This window comes from Cyprinodon tularosa, unplaced genomic scaffold (assembly GCF_016077235.1).
Source record: "Cyprinodon tularosa strain WSP-4 unplaced genomic scaffold, ASM1607723v1 ctg723, whole genome shotgun sequence".
Taxonomy (NCBI): domain Eukaryota; kingdom Metazoa; phylum Chordata; class Actinopteri; order Cyprinodontiformes; family Cyprinodontidae; genus Cyprinodon; species Cyprinodon tularosa.
In genome coordinates this window covers 363,582-378,535 of record NW_024039478.1, presented here as the reverse complement: position 1 = coordinate 378,535, position 14,954 = coordinate 363,582, and the positions used below count along the sequence as shown (strand labels likewise).

General features: G+C 37.0%; 1 protein-coding gene across 1 annotated transcript in view; it reads right to left on the bottom strand.

Moving 5' to 3' along the window:
- Positions 1–12,129, bottom strand: part of baiap2l1b (BAR/IMD domain containing adaptor protein 2 like 1b) — a 43,145-nt gene extending 31,016 nt beyond the window's left edge. Inside the window, exons 1-3 of the mRNA XM_038269201.1 lie at positions 11,793–12,129; positions 8,164–8,239; positions 7,894–7,980 (exon numbers count right to left, since the gene is read on the bottom strand). Of these exons, the coding sequence (XP_038125129.1) occupies positions 7,894–7,980; positions 8,164–8,239; positions 11,793–11,843 (214 nt within the window). The 5' untranslated portion in view covers positions 11,844–12,129. The remainder of the gene's footprint in view (positions 1–7,893; positions 7,981–8,163; positions 8,240–11,792) is intronic.
- Between the last annotated feature and the right edge of the window lie 2,825 nt (positions 12,130–14,954).

Here is a 14,954-nt window from a genome sequence, read left to right as displayed (position 1 = left end):
GGGGTTAGGGCGGATGTTCGAACAAAGTAAGCTTGTATGAGCTATGAGGACAGCAACTTTTAAACAGCGTGCACGAGGAGAAATGTGGTCATGCATGCCCTCGCATGATTTAATAGGGGTTCCCTCTTGGGAGTGGGCAAAGGGTTGTGCATGTGCATTTTTTTTTTTAAAGTGGAGAGGGCCGGTCTTTTAAAAATCCTTCACAAAACCTTTAAAATAATCATCTAGAAATCCAACTGGGAGTATGTGTAAGACATAAAAATCCTGTTGAAAGGTGCAGCGCTTTCAAACTGACTGAGCTGGAGTTGTTTTGCAAGGACAAATAAAAAAAGAGTGGTTCTAATACAACTAAATGTGAGAAATTCAGCATTGTCAAACACATTTGGAAACCAACTACTTTGCAGTTTGAAACAACAAGTCTATTGTAATGTATGCATTTGCAGTTGAGGTTGTGACCTTAGCATCATTTCTGAAAGACAGATTTTCCAGAGAAAAATAAAAAGGGATCACCTGCCATTTAAGTGGAACATACATGTTTCCATTTCAGCTTTTTTATAACATTAACTTCAGTCGAATCTATCATTGATTATACCAAATAACAAAATAATGCCTCCAACTAAATAACTAAGTTCACATGTTCACAAAAAAAAAGTCAGAAAAGGGATTTAAAAAGCTAAAAAAAAAAAAGAAAAAGAAACACAACCCAGTGAAATTTCTCTTTCTTGATAGTAGCATGCTGCTCAGTTCTCCCTGAGCATGCATTGGTTCTCTCCGGGTACTCCGGCTTCCTCCCACAGTCCAAAAACATGATTGTTATGTTAATTGGCTTAATTGCAATGGAGAGGCGACCTGTCCAGGATGTACCCCGCCTCTCGCCACAGCTGGAGATGGGCACCAGCACCCCTCGCGACCCCGCTTGTGATAAAAGTGATGGAGAATGGATTGATGGATGAATAGAAGCAGACAGAGATGTTTATATCTAAAATTGGTCTGATATCAGTCGAAAAATGCCTGATACAATCTTGGCCTTCTCTGTAAAGTTTATGTAACCCATTGGTTGATAACAAATAAGTCAGTTGTTCTCATACCCATTGTTACCGAATATTACTTTCAGTTTGAGTAACATTACTTGATTCTGGTATCGTGTTAGGTCCAAATCGGTATTGGTCAGTACTCAAAGCTGCAATATTACTATAGAATAGGAAGTGAACAAGTTGTATCAGGACACCCCTACAACAACAAAAAAAAAAAAAATCAATGAGTTGGAAAAAAAAAACTTGAGTTTTGATGAGGCAAATAGAAGTAAAGGTTAACTGAATACAAACTAATGTAAGGTTAACGTCTCACAAAGGCAGCTTTTTTGGTTTGATAAAAGGTATTACATCGACAGTAAAATAATTAAGATATGTTGATTTTAACTGACAAAGGGCAAAGCCCCTACCCTCACAAACAGAAACAACTGCACAATTCTTGACAGGCACTGAATGTGCTGCCAGATGGATATGTCACTATGAGCTGTACATGCATCAGTATGTAAACAGCACCCTTCCCTTGGGTGACACACCACGCCTCCCCTGCCCCACCTTGCATTACGGTGAGACTGCTGTCAGAGTTCAAACAGTCTGCTAGAAAAAAAGGCTTCAAAAGAACAGGAGCTGACAGGAATGCAAAGTGTTGTGTTAACATAGGAGAGTGAAAGGAATAATGCCAAAAAATGTGTATAGGAAGGCCAAGACAGAGAGAAATGGAGCAAAAACAGAGTTTAAGCATTGAATGTAGTGAATAAAAACTTTACAGAAATAAAACATGCTGAATGTTTGCAAATAATCACAAAGGTCAATAATACCACATGAAGCAGGGCTAAAAAAAAAAAACCCACGGTAAAACCAGGAGTTAAAGGTCTTAATGGCTAATACACCTGACCTTAAAATAATCTTCATAGGAAGACTCCTAAAATGTCAGCAGGTGTGGTTTTGAGTCAAATACCAGACAAACAGGTTTATTTGTACAGCACATTGAGTGTTATCCAAGTAATGAGCAGTAAATGGGAGTTATGATGTGTCGAAAGATGTTTGAAATTACTGAGTGCATAGAAAAATGGCTTAGTTCAGTGATGTCACTGCCATCAAAAGACTCATTCCAGTGTCTACCACTTATTTGTTCAACATTGATCGGCACCAACCACTGAGGGAAAAGGATTGGGAACAAGTCAGCAAGTTTCTAGAGTCAAACATGTCATGATGATAAGAAGCCAAAAGAAACCGACCACCATTAGCCAACAGAAAATAGGAAAACAGGGGGAGATAAAGCCACAGAGCTCAGACAGAGTGCCTTAACGGTTGTTTGCCCAGGCTGTAAAAACAGGGCTGGACTCTACATGACAGAATGCAGCCGCTCATGAATGAACTAAATGACTGGTTTGTTAAATGAAAATAGCTGAGCTATTTAAAACAAAATAAAGCTGCAAAAGTGTTGCAAATTTATAATTTTCTACTAGAGGGAAAATCCCTAAGAAAGAATAAATTATTTCAGCTAAACCAACAGCACCAAGCTTATCACTAACCAAAGAAACAACTACATGATAAATGTAACTGTAGCGTTTCTTTTACCTTGTTAAGAGTAACTGGCACCATAAACAGTTTGAAACAGTAGACATTAAAAACCTTACAGACTGTCTAAGAAGCTGAAAATGCATTGGTGCTAAAAAATTTATAAAGATCTAAAAACGTGTCAAAAATCAAAATGGAGAGAGTAGTTCAACCAACATGCCACCTTAAATGCCCAATTCTCCTCTATCCCCACATGTCCGTCTTCAAACCAACAGTATCTCACAAAGGTGACAATATTCTAGGGCTGAACGATTTTGCCAAAAATCCAAATTGCCATAATTTTCAACCAATATTATAATTGCAATTTTATGGCAATTTTCTTTTGGACTAAGCACAATCATGTCCATATTTTACTCCAGGATTTTCGTTTTTCACGACCTAGAAAGCCCGTTTGTCCAGATTCCAGTGTTGCAGGACTTTAGTGTAACATTTGCATGAAAAAGTTCTATATTCTATTATAATGCATAGATCTAGATGGTAGCTGCAACTCTCTGTTCCCTTCTGTGCAATATCATACCCACTCTAATTGGATTATTGCCACCTAAATGGCTGGAGGGAAAAATTCAGTGTCTTAGTCTTGTTAAATGTGTCGTGACAAAAAATGTAAAATAGCATTTTTCTAAATTTAAATTATATTGCAAATGCAATTAATTGCCCAGCCTTAGTAAATCCTTTACATTTTTGTAAAGATTCAATCATGAGACAACACTAACTGTATAACACTTTGATACGTAAACTAGTAGCCGTTTCCCTACGACTTTAAACTAGACAGTTTAAAGTCGTAGGGAAACGGCTCAGGAGTGGTGCCCAACTTTACACAAATGAATAAAGTGAACGTGATTGGTCGATAATCAAGGGGGCTGGATTGTTGTGGTGGAAGGTTCGCAAGCAAGTTTGGTTGTATGTCTCGAAAGCATCTTGCTAACAAGTTAGCAACTTAGTACTAGTAGGTTCGCAACCGGAAATTACGTTGGGACCAAGTAGCACTTAGCAACGACACTGTCAAGGAACGCTATGGACAGTGGAAACATGCAAGAGGAGGAGAGTTTTGTTTCAGAGGAAGTCAAAAACTTTTTTTATTAGAGGAAGAGGGGACAAGTTTTTGTGACAATGGTGGGACAATGAGGGCGATCCAGTTGGAAAAATGGTCCCAGCGTTCTTGCACACCTCGCTCTTCTATCTGGTCCAACTTCACGAGTGCTTTTTTTCACAATAGCGGTCAAACAATCAAAACAAGCGGGTAAGGTACCGAACAGGAAATACGCATAGTGTAGAGCGGATGTAGATTTGACCAATCAGAGGCCTCCTGTCTGCGGTCACCGACAATTTTGGAGAGGTGCAGCAGAGAGTCTGCGGCAGGGGCACATTTGCATTCACTGCGACACATATGCAGACGACCTGGTTACTGAGTTTAAATCAGCCTTTAGAGGTATGCTTGGGGTCGTTATGTCTGAAAAATACAGCCCAATTTCAAAGATCATGCTCATCTTTGGTATTTCACAGCAGACTTCAATATCTATGGTTCTCTCAGTGAACAGCAGCTCTCCACAACAAACTGCACACATGCTGCCCTAAACCATAATACTCCAACCAGCATACTTGACTGTGGGCAAGACACATTTATCTTTGTACTCCTCACTGATTGCACACTTGACACCATCTAAAAGCACATTTATACAGGTGGTCTGGTCATTGGAATAGTAAAGTGAGAAAATTCACACCTTCAGTTTGCCCACTTTGCATTTACACAGATTTTTTTAGGCCAAAACAAACATCATGCTGTAGAAGTAGATTTTTTGTGTGCAGGATTTCTCCAGTTCAGCACTGATGGAGAGGGAGAAAAACAAAGAATAAAGTGTTTCTCCCTGGGTTTCTGTTGTTACTTTGGTGTGGACCTGCACAATTTTATTACACCAAGTAACTCAAGGAGACATTTTAAAACCCTTTCATCTTTGTATTTGCACTCTTAATTTGCTTTTCCTTTACTTTCGTTGTACGTCACATCCTCTCTTCCTGCTTTTTTTCATGCTAGAACAGACACACATTTATATTCCAAGTGAACCCCTCCACTGACGAGGAATATCGTACGCCACCATGGTCCTTGATTGATCAACACTGATATAACTCGCTCCAGAAAACAGACTATGGCAAGATTGAAATTTGTTTAAAAGGTTTTCAGAGAAAGAAGTGAAAACTCAGATAATCACCTAAAGGTAAAAAGAATTAGCAATTAAGTAGTTTTTGATGTGAATAAACTCATTTGAGTAGATTTAAATTACATTTGACCAGTAGGATTGAACAAAGGAACCAGCCGTTTCATAGATTTTTGACTGCAGATAAAATAATCCTTGCATCAGTGAGAGTCAATTAATGCTCCAAATGTACTAGATACGATTTAGATATTGTCCACTGTGCGTTTTTCTACAGATATAGGATCTTATAACAAACATATCAACACTAGATAAAACTAGAAACTACCTATTGTGTTAAAATGAAGTTTGATTTTAGAAGCTAAAGGGGTGATCTGAAAGTATTAAAAACATCAGTGAAAGCAGAAAGCTCTACTAGATTAAACCGTAAAAATTTACACTAGTATTAAAATTGTTGCAACCCTTAAATGGCGTGTTCAGGGGAAGAAGTGTTAAAACTGCAAAGTGTCCTGTTTTTTTTTTATATTTTATATATATATATATATATATATATAAAAATGATAAGTTGTCGAGGGAGAATATGTTTGCATAAAATGAGAGATGAGGGAGTGAAGCTGAGCAGTGGAGTGCGTGTTGATGTCAGCTTTGCATGCATAACAAGAATGGAAAACATTGAACCAAAAACTTCAATGGAGTATTTTTTTGTTCTTGTTGTTGTTGGTTCCTGGAAGACTTTTAAAACTTCAGAAAAGTCAAATTGCATACAAGTGCTGGATTTTTTTTTTATAGTGAATTGCTAAAAATTGATTGGGTGAAACCATTTCTCAATTACATTCCATCTGGATTAAAAAGGACAACTTTCTGCTGCTTCATGAGCATTTGGATACATCTTTAGAGGCTGGTTGGGGAGGCCTCAGGATAAAGGAATCATAAGTAGGCAAAAAGAAGGATAAGGTACAGAGGTCCTACAATTTCTTTCCAGGGTATTGGGTTTCTGGCGATGTGTCAGTGGAGCTCGGGTTTCTGACAGGGCAGCTGCTCTACATCCACAGGCAAGTTCCTAATGACAATGTAGACACTCTCTTATTTACATATATTACTGGTCTTGGGAGAGTGTAGACGTCACAGCCACATCACAAAGCACCAGGTTTCTACAGTCAGCAATCATTGAAGACGTACAACTCCGTATGTATCTACTATCTTTCTAAACAATCGAAAATAAAGACACAGACAGAAATGATTTATCATGATTCTATCATATATATTTCTTTATCCTTGTCACTGATGGGCAGTAGAGGTCCTGAGGTTTCGTTACGCAGAGGTTTTCAATCTAAACTTAAATGATAAAATGGCAAATCTGATTAATAAATAGAGCACTTTATGTCCCTTTAATCAGAACCATTGAGCTGAAAATTAAAGAACAATCATTCCAGCTGCTCCCTCCAATATCTGAATGAATGGGTGCATAAAATCTATGTGTTCAAATGGATCTGCCTCCATTTTTACCAAATCCATTTGTGACACTAGCTACTGCTGAGAAAAAGGGCACACATAATGCATAGCACTCTGGTAGAAATGACTAACTGTAGAGAACAACACTGCAAGGAGCCTTCACCATCTTTAACTGTAGCTTTCTCTGCAATGCTTGTTCAACGATAATCCAAAGTCTGGCGTGGTGATACATTAAATCTGTTTCTTAACCGGCTAGAGACAACAATTGTTATGGGAAGTTAGACATTTCCGATAAAATACAGCAGCCGAACCAAAGAAGCCGACCCAAGGAAATAAAAATATGCGAAATACACAAACAGTGTTAACTCCATCAAACCATATAAGCAATCCTCTGCTGTTTTTTTACTTGCAGATACTAGCATCCCTTTTTAACATTTTTTCTATTTAATCCAAGACAGTCTATTATATGTCCAAAAGGCATCAGAATAGAAGCAAATACAAAAAATATTACCACACTATATGAAAAATCTTTAATAAAGCTAGCACAAGTTATAACTTTACAGAAAAAAACAGTCAACAAATGAAAGTGGTACAAAGTGAGCTGATGCCGGCACAGCAACAGGTGGCCCTTTCAAATGTGCTGCAGAATTTAATTAGCGTTTTCGGTCCCAATGCCCAGGGGAGAGGAGAGGCAAACAGTGGCTAAATCAAAGTGTGCCACTTGAGAAAGAGCTCAGATCCCAGTTATCTCCAGACTGCATATTAGCCAGGAAGAAGGTGCAGCTTGGGGATTTGGCCGGGAACAACCAGATGACTAAACAAACTCTGTGCCTGTTTACTTATAAACTCTCATTTATTACCAGCTTCAACAGCTAGATAAATTTAAGATTATAATATGCATGTATTTTGAACACTGTTCATCAAAAGCTTACTATCAGCAAATGAACTAAATCAATTAAAGTATTGGTAACTCAATAAAAAATACAAACAGGCTATTCATTAGCCGATCAAACATGAAAAAACTGTCACCCAACAAATCTTAAATCCACTAGAACTGATTTAGCATGACAATGTTGTGGACACAGCGGACAAGTCTCCCTCATGACCTTGGCAGCTGTTTCCTTCGACTGAATAATTGAGCCCAGTTTGTGCAGGGCCACCGAACCGCGACCAAATGAACTGTTGCAGCACACAGCTTCTTGTACAAGGGCCATTGCCTATGCAATGATTACATGGCATTTCCACATGAAAATTATGCCTATCTTAACTGAAAATGTTTGAGAATATTTGGTAAGGGCGATTTAGGAACACCGACACCAGTTCCAAACCTAAGATGCCATTCATGCAGCCACTTTCACCACATTAAGCATAGCTGCAACTAACCTACCGGAAACACTTGCATCAAGCATGTCTAAAACCATTCCGTTAAACAAAAAAACAAAAACAAAAATCACTATCAGTAGTGTTGCTGGTTAAAACCAAGGGATTTGTTCTTTGGAAAAAAAACATTTCAAAACAAAAGTCAATCAATGTCTTTCATTGGATCTACAGTCTTGCAAAGACTCTTAAAATACATGGAAAACAGACCTACATCAGGAGAGAGAGTGCCATCTTCATAGTCTACAGATTTTCCCTGTTAATCCCAGGAGAGAGCCAGAGAACAAAGGAGCATAGAAACTTACCCAACTCTTTGGAGACGGGAGACCCAGCGGCATTCTCTCCAATCTTAGACAGTGCATCAAAATACAACTTTCCTGCCATGGACATAGCTGGGAAAATGATAAAATGTTTGTGAGAGGTGTCCATAATGGTCGAAGACCACAGAATAGCTTAAGGTGAACTATACCGTCTTAGATTCTGTCCGTTTCTTAAAACTGACAAGTGCATCATGAATTGCAATAAACAAACTATATCAATAAAAAAAAAAAAAAAGACTAAAATACTCAGCTCACCATTAACGGACTTCTCATAGCTCTTTCCAAGGTTCACCAGGTTCCTAAGCCCTGGGTTGAACTGTTCCATCACATTCTGCAGAAGATAGTAGGCAAAAGTTTCATTAAACAAGAATAACGTGTGGAAATAAAAAGTTCAGCAGCAGTTGAAATAAAAAAGGGTTTTTGAAAGCAGATCAAGGTTTTTATTTGGCAAAGCAGTAAATCATCATTTCTTGCAGTTTTATTTTGTTTCTGATTACATCAAATTTCGAACAGTATTCAACATAGTGAGGTTTGGATAACCCCAACTCACTCCACTGGCCTGGTCCGTTAATTGCGTTCCAAATTCAAGTTTTTCTTTTCTTTAAATTAACAAGTATGAACAATTTATATAGACTAAAACCATATTTTTTGAAGCTTCATTAATATGCAAGCTGTACAATATGACAGTAGGATTAACTGTTTTTCACAATAGTTTGGATAGATGGATAGAAAACTGAATCAATTTGACCATATGATGTGGTTAAATTGTAAAGTGTCTTGAAAAGTCATGTGTTGTGAATTGCCGCTATATAAATAAACTAAATTGAATCAAATTGGATTCATGCATCTAAAGCTGCATGGACAGATTGCTGAACCAATGAAAGGGGGGACAAATCTATAGCTTGAAGGATGGACTGACAGATGACTGAATCTATGGCTGGGTGGACAGACATGAGGAAGGATGAAAGAAAGTACAGATTTATTTAGAGATTGATGGACAGATTTATTGACGGATGTACTAATCTACATTTATTAGAGGTGCACAGTACTGTGTAATGCTTAGCACTCATTGCAAATCAATACACGTTATGCTATAAACACAGCAGACTGCTTGAATGCAATTATAATTGAAATGCAAATTCATCTTGCCAGTTATACATTTCCTCAATGCTAAAAAAAGATTTATATAATACATAGCTGAAAAGCTACAGCTTACACAGTGGGCAGGAGATAGTGATGTAGAAAAATAACGAAAAGAGCCAGAGCATTGTAGGTTAATCATAACCTACATAATCATTCCAATAATCAGCAACAGAATAACAATAAGATGTTTCTTGGTATTGTGCAGCCCTAATATATGCAAATATACTGTTCTGCAATGTAGTGATGCAAAGAGTTTTCCACAGCAAAGTTTAGTGAATTTCTAAGGAGTGAAATGCCTTGTCAAGGTACTTATTATAACAGACAAATTTTCACAAAACTGCTAATAGTTAGACCTACCATTAAATACAAGTCAGCTGAAGACAAGTGAGCACAAAGCTTAAAAGGGTCAATTAAACAATCACAAAGAGTGTTAAGATATTATTTCCACAGTAGGTAAATGAAAAAAAAAAAACAATAAAAGCAATTTTCATATCTAACATTCCTTGGCAAAGGGAAGGACAATTATGAACAATCATGTACCAATGACAGTCACTTAAAGCTACAAGCGCCTGCATCCAACCTAATGCCTAACTGTGGGGTAACTACAAAGGAAAACCTTAAGATTGGGTGTTCATCCATGTCTGCAAATGATCAAACCTCAGTAAAGCACAGCCAAGTCACCCATTGCAATCAATGTTTCACCATCAGTCATGTGATGATCACCTATTTTGTATTCATGCCTTAAAAGGCAGTGAGTAAATTTAAAGCTAAATAGCTCAAATGATAAGAAAGATGTGTCGAATAATAAAAACTACTTCATAACGCATTAGCTCAATATAACTCAGCTATCAATGTCATAATATCTATTAATCCACCTGCAATAGCCAAAAGCTGTTAATCCATCAAACCTACACATGTTATGACATGTACCAAACTTCATTTAATTTCTCTGCAAAACAATTCTCTTTCCACGATTGTTCCAAACATTTTGTTATCATTAAATTTTAGAACTAGGTGACGGCTTCTGAGGAGCTCGCTGTATAATCTTACCGCACAAAACACACAGGCGCCTGAATTATTAAACCTGGAGTCTTTTTCCTGCATTTCACCACTTCAATGAGCTACGGGGGCTGCCCTAACAGGAGGCCAGGCAAATAAAAGCTGCTCAAAAAGACAAGGGACTTGAAAGAAAAGCCTTGAGTCTTCTTTTTTCACCCCCCCATTCTAACACTTTATAGTCCTTCACTCTGCTACCTGTGGAGGAGTGTAAGATTTGGCAACCGCTAATGTTTTTTTGAGGAGATTTCAATCAGACACCTTTTGTCATATATTTTACTTTGGAAAATCAAAAATATGCAGTAGTAACAATGCAAATGGTAAAAGTATTAAATTTCACTTTGGAAATGTCAATCTTAATAGTAGCAAAGCTAATTCTCAGTATTTTTTTTATTTTTTATTCCTTTTCTACCAAAGCACCTTAAATCCCATTTAACCAAGGTGGGTCCAATAGATTATGTTCATAATGGCTGTTCCTCACATGACTCAGCTGTGTTGACAAAATACAATACAAAGGAAATTAGGCACATTATGAAGCAGTTTTCCAGGTCTAAAACTGGTAACTTTGTCAACAGATCTATGGTCTGTATGGACCCCATTTAGGTCACGAGTTGTTTTTTTTTTTTTCATTAAACCTCCAATTTCATACTTTGAAACACACAATATATATATATATATATATATATATATATATATATATATATATATATATATATATATAGACATGTTACACAGGTAATTTTGATTATGAACCTTAGAACCAATATCCTGGATAGTGTGGTAGCTGTAGAAACACAACCTAGAACACAAGCCTTAGGAATCTTCCCTAAACTTTTAACCTTTCCATGAATGTTTGCCATAACAATATGTTCAATTCAATTCAGCTTATTTCTATAGCGCTAATTAACAACACCTGTCATCTCAAAGCACTTTACAGTTCAACCAAATCATCCAGTCAAATTGATTCAAAGTTTTCTATCCAAGGAAAACCAGTTGATTACATTGACTCTTTGACTGGGATGCAATCCCTCACACTAAGCATGCTTGTAGTGACAGTGGGGAGGAAAAACTCCCTTTAGATAGATAGATAGATAGATAGATAGATAGATAGATAGATAGATAGATAGATAGATAGATAGATAGATAGATAGATAGATAGATAGATACTACAATGAATGTCTATATCAAATATAAATAAACCACTCTTTTTGCCATACATTACCTGAGATAAGCAGCCTTTCCTAAAGAAAACAATAGAATTGGGGTGGAGCTATTTTCCTCAAAACCAGGAATACATCTCTCTCTCACTCTCAAAAAAAAAAAAAAAAAAGAAAAAAAAAAACAAGAAAAAGAAAACAGCTTTCTGAACTGGAAAACTGGGATGTATTAAGTAGTGACAGGTTGAAATTGCCAGGTAAAGCAGGCAAGTGAAATAGAAAATAATATATAAAAACGTTTGCAACTTTGGTACTTAACAGTCCAAGTACTTTATCTTCACTTGTATAACTTTACAGGTCTGTCAAATTCAGGGTTGGAAAAAAAAAACAAAAAAACTCTCCATTGAACTTTTATATATAACAAAACATGCAATTAATCAGAACACCTGTTGAGTTTTGTTGCGCGTGAATTGGGAGAATTTTCTCCACCTTCATGGTCGCACCTGTTGTCTTCCCATCTAAACCCACCTTATATGTACTTTCGGCGAGCTTGTTCGCCTCCTCCACCTTTTTCGACATCTTTATCCTCCTCTTAAAGCCCGATTAAATGGGGGGGAAAAAGGTTTTCCTTGAAATAGTTTCTCAGGCGCAACGCCAAGGAAAGCTAGAAAAAAGGGAAGTATGAATCCCAGGATGAAGAAGTAAAAAAAACCTACAGATGTAGAAATTCCCTCATAGCCAACATGAAACGCCAAACGCACACATGGCGACAACAATAAGGCAAAATCCGACTGGAAGTAAAGAAAGTGTGTTTTCCTATCGATGCCGCTGTTGCTCGATACTAAAAGCCTGAGCTGTCAAACTTGTTGTAGGTGGTTAGTTCACAGGAGGGGAGGAGACCGGTGGAGGGAGGTATTATTAGCCTATTTTAACCCTTAGCTGTTCTTATAAGGCGGATGAAGCTTCAAAATGATTATTTATTATCACAAACAGTTACCTGTTTTAATGTGACAAACATACATGTCACTTTAAGAGTTTGTTTTATTTTTATTTTATTGTAAACTTGAAGAAACATACACTTGAACGCATCTCCCTTGATTTCAATACCTTTGTTCCATCTAGAAACTGCATACTCCTGTGTTTGAGGAGGATTTTAATGTTAAATATACTTAGATTCATGAGAAATCATGTTTTTGTTTATATTATTTGGATATACACCTGTAGCCATATGGTAGACTGAATAAAGACAATAAACTACTGGACACGGGTGCCCCCTAGAGGTTAATTTGTAGATACTAGAATAATCTGATTTAAAAACTTTTCACATTTTACGACTTCAAAAGTACAAACCCCTGCAGCCTCTAATAAAATTTTATGTGAAATACCATACCAAAGTAGCTCATAACTTAAAAGAATAAGTAAAGTCTGATGCTTTAAATTATTTGGAATAGAAAATCCCTGTATTTCCCCACAATAGGGAAATTGTGGTGTTATAAAAGCATTACAGGAAAAACTGGTCACACAAATGTTGACCTTAAAAAAAGAAGAGCTAAAAATAAATAAATAAATAAATAAATAAATAAATAAAAATACTGTACTGAACAGTGTTTTTACAAATATAAATATGATGCAGCCATCTGAAGGATAAATAATCAATATACAGCTGTGGACATTTTTACAGTAACTGATATGTGAAAATAGCAGCAACACCAGAAATGTGCAAAATGACAGCAGCATGTTATTTAAGTGGCTAAGAGAGAAACTGTGCAAAAATCTGCATGAATGTAACAACTTGTTGAGGTAGTTGGGAAGAGTGATGCGTATAAAGTCTTACAGCTGCTGGGAGGAAGGATCTGTGATAACATTCCCTGGTGCATTTAGAGTGCAGCAGTCTGTCACTGAAGCTATCTAGTTCAGCAACAGCTTCATGCATGGGGTGGAAGACTTATCCAACAGAGATGTTAATTTAGTTAGGCTCCTTTTGTTTTCCCACCTCCTGCACTTAGTCCAGGGGGCATCCAATCACAGAGCTGGCCTTCCTGATCAGCCTATCCAGCTGCTTTCTCTCAGCTACAGATAAGCCACTGCTCTAACAGACAGCTCCACAAAAGATGGCTGATGCCATAACAGAGTCACAGAAGGATTTTAAGAGTGCAAAAGAACTCAGGAAAAGTCCGCTCTGACCCTTCTTATAGAGAGCCTCAGAGTTGTGAGCGCTGTCCAGTTTATTGTTCAGGTGTATATCCAGGTACTTATAAGAGTCCACCATCTCAATGTCCGTTCCCTGGATTTTCCCCCTGTAAGTAGAGTGGATCTGCTTCTGTGAAAGTCCACCACCAGCTCCTTGATTTTCCCTGCGTAATCAGGAAGTGGTTCTGCTGGCACCAGTCAACAAAGACTGTTTTATAAGTACAAATCTAAAAACTGTGCCAAACAAAATTGCATGTTTGGAAAGGAACCACATTGATTTTAAAACAAAACTAGTTATGAGTCTATTATTGGATAAATACCCCATGGATGATTGGTTTAAGCTCATTCCAAGTCGTCCCTAGATACAGTGAGTGGTGTCTAATTTCTGGAATAACTGTGTTGAAATATACATCCTGTTGTCTCTGAAAAGTGAAACTGTCTAATAGATAATTTAAAACTGGGACCGTTATGGGGAATCATCCTTTTTGCAGAGGAACTGTGGTCATAATAAAAATCTCAACTTCTTTTAAGACTTTAACCCTAAATAATGAATGTATGAAACCATATAAAACAATATTAGAAGTCATGGTGCTCAGTAGTGAATGTAAGAGCATGTTCATTCTTATAATACTAAGGGAGATTGAAGGGTTGGGACATGGCTATTCCATCAGGGAACGTCTATGTTCCTAATGGCTGATATTCCTAAATTAAATTGTCAGAATTCCGAGGGCTCAAACTCTAACTATAAATTGGCCACTACAGATTTAAGAGCTAGAAAAGAATATGTTCAGCAGTTTATCACTCCCTTCACCTCTTTAAGATCTTGGCAAAAATTATTCAAGCAAAAAAAAAGTGTGACATTCCAGAACCTTATTGAGAAAATGGTTTGATTAATACATGCCATAGTTAAAAAGAAAATCGGTCAAATTAAATATTAGCTGTTTTTGGTCATGGAGTGTGTTTAGCTCCTAGGTCAATATTAACTTGGGCTTTCAAATTCTCCATTACTTATCTTTGACCTATCTAGCAAGTTTTGCAGTCTTCCCAGTAATGTTTATTGACTTGTCAGTGCTTCATACTCAGATATCTGACACATTTGTGTGAATATATCAGAGGTACATTTACATTTATATACTACCAGCTGCATCATTAATAGGTGTTTTCTACAATGTAAATTCAAAGTGTGTTGTTTTTGCAGTGTAATTGCTATCTAAATATCCTTATCAACCACTAGATGTCCCTCACATGCAAGACGAGAAAGGTTTCATAACCTTCTGCTTTTTACCAACACCTAACACGTGTTTTATATTGTATTTGTTTCCAATATCCAGTTAAACTTCTCATTATGACACAATAAAGGCATCAGTTTCAGTTAATCCCTCGCTGGACCATTCTAAATACACCCAGACTATTCAAGCATCCAACTAATCAAACAGCAGTCATTGTAAATATCATGTGCTGCAACTGTGAGAGCAAATATGTCAAGGCCTTACTTTGTAA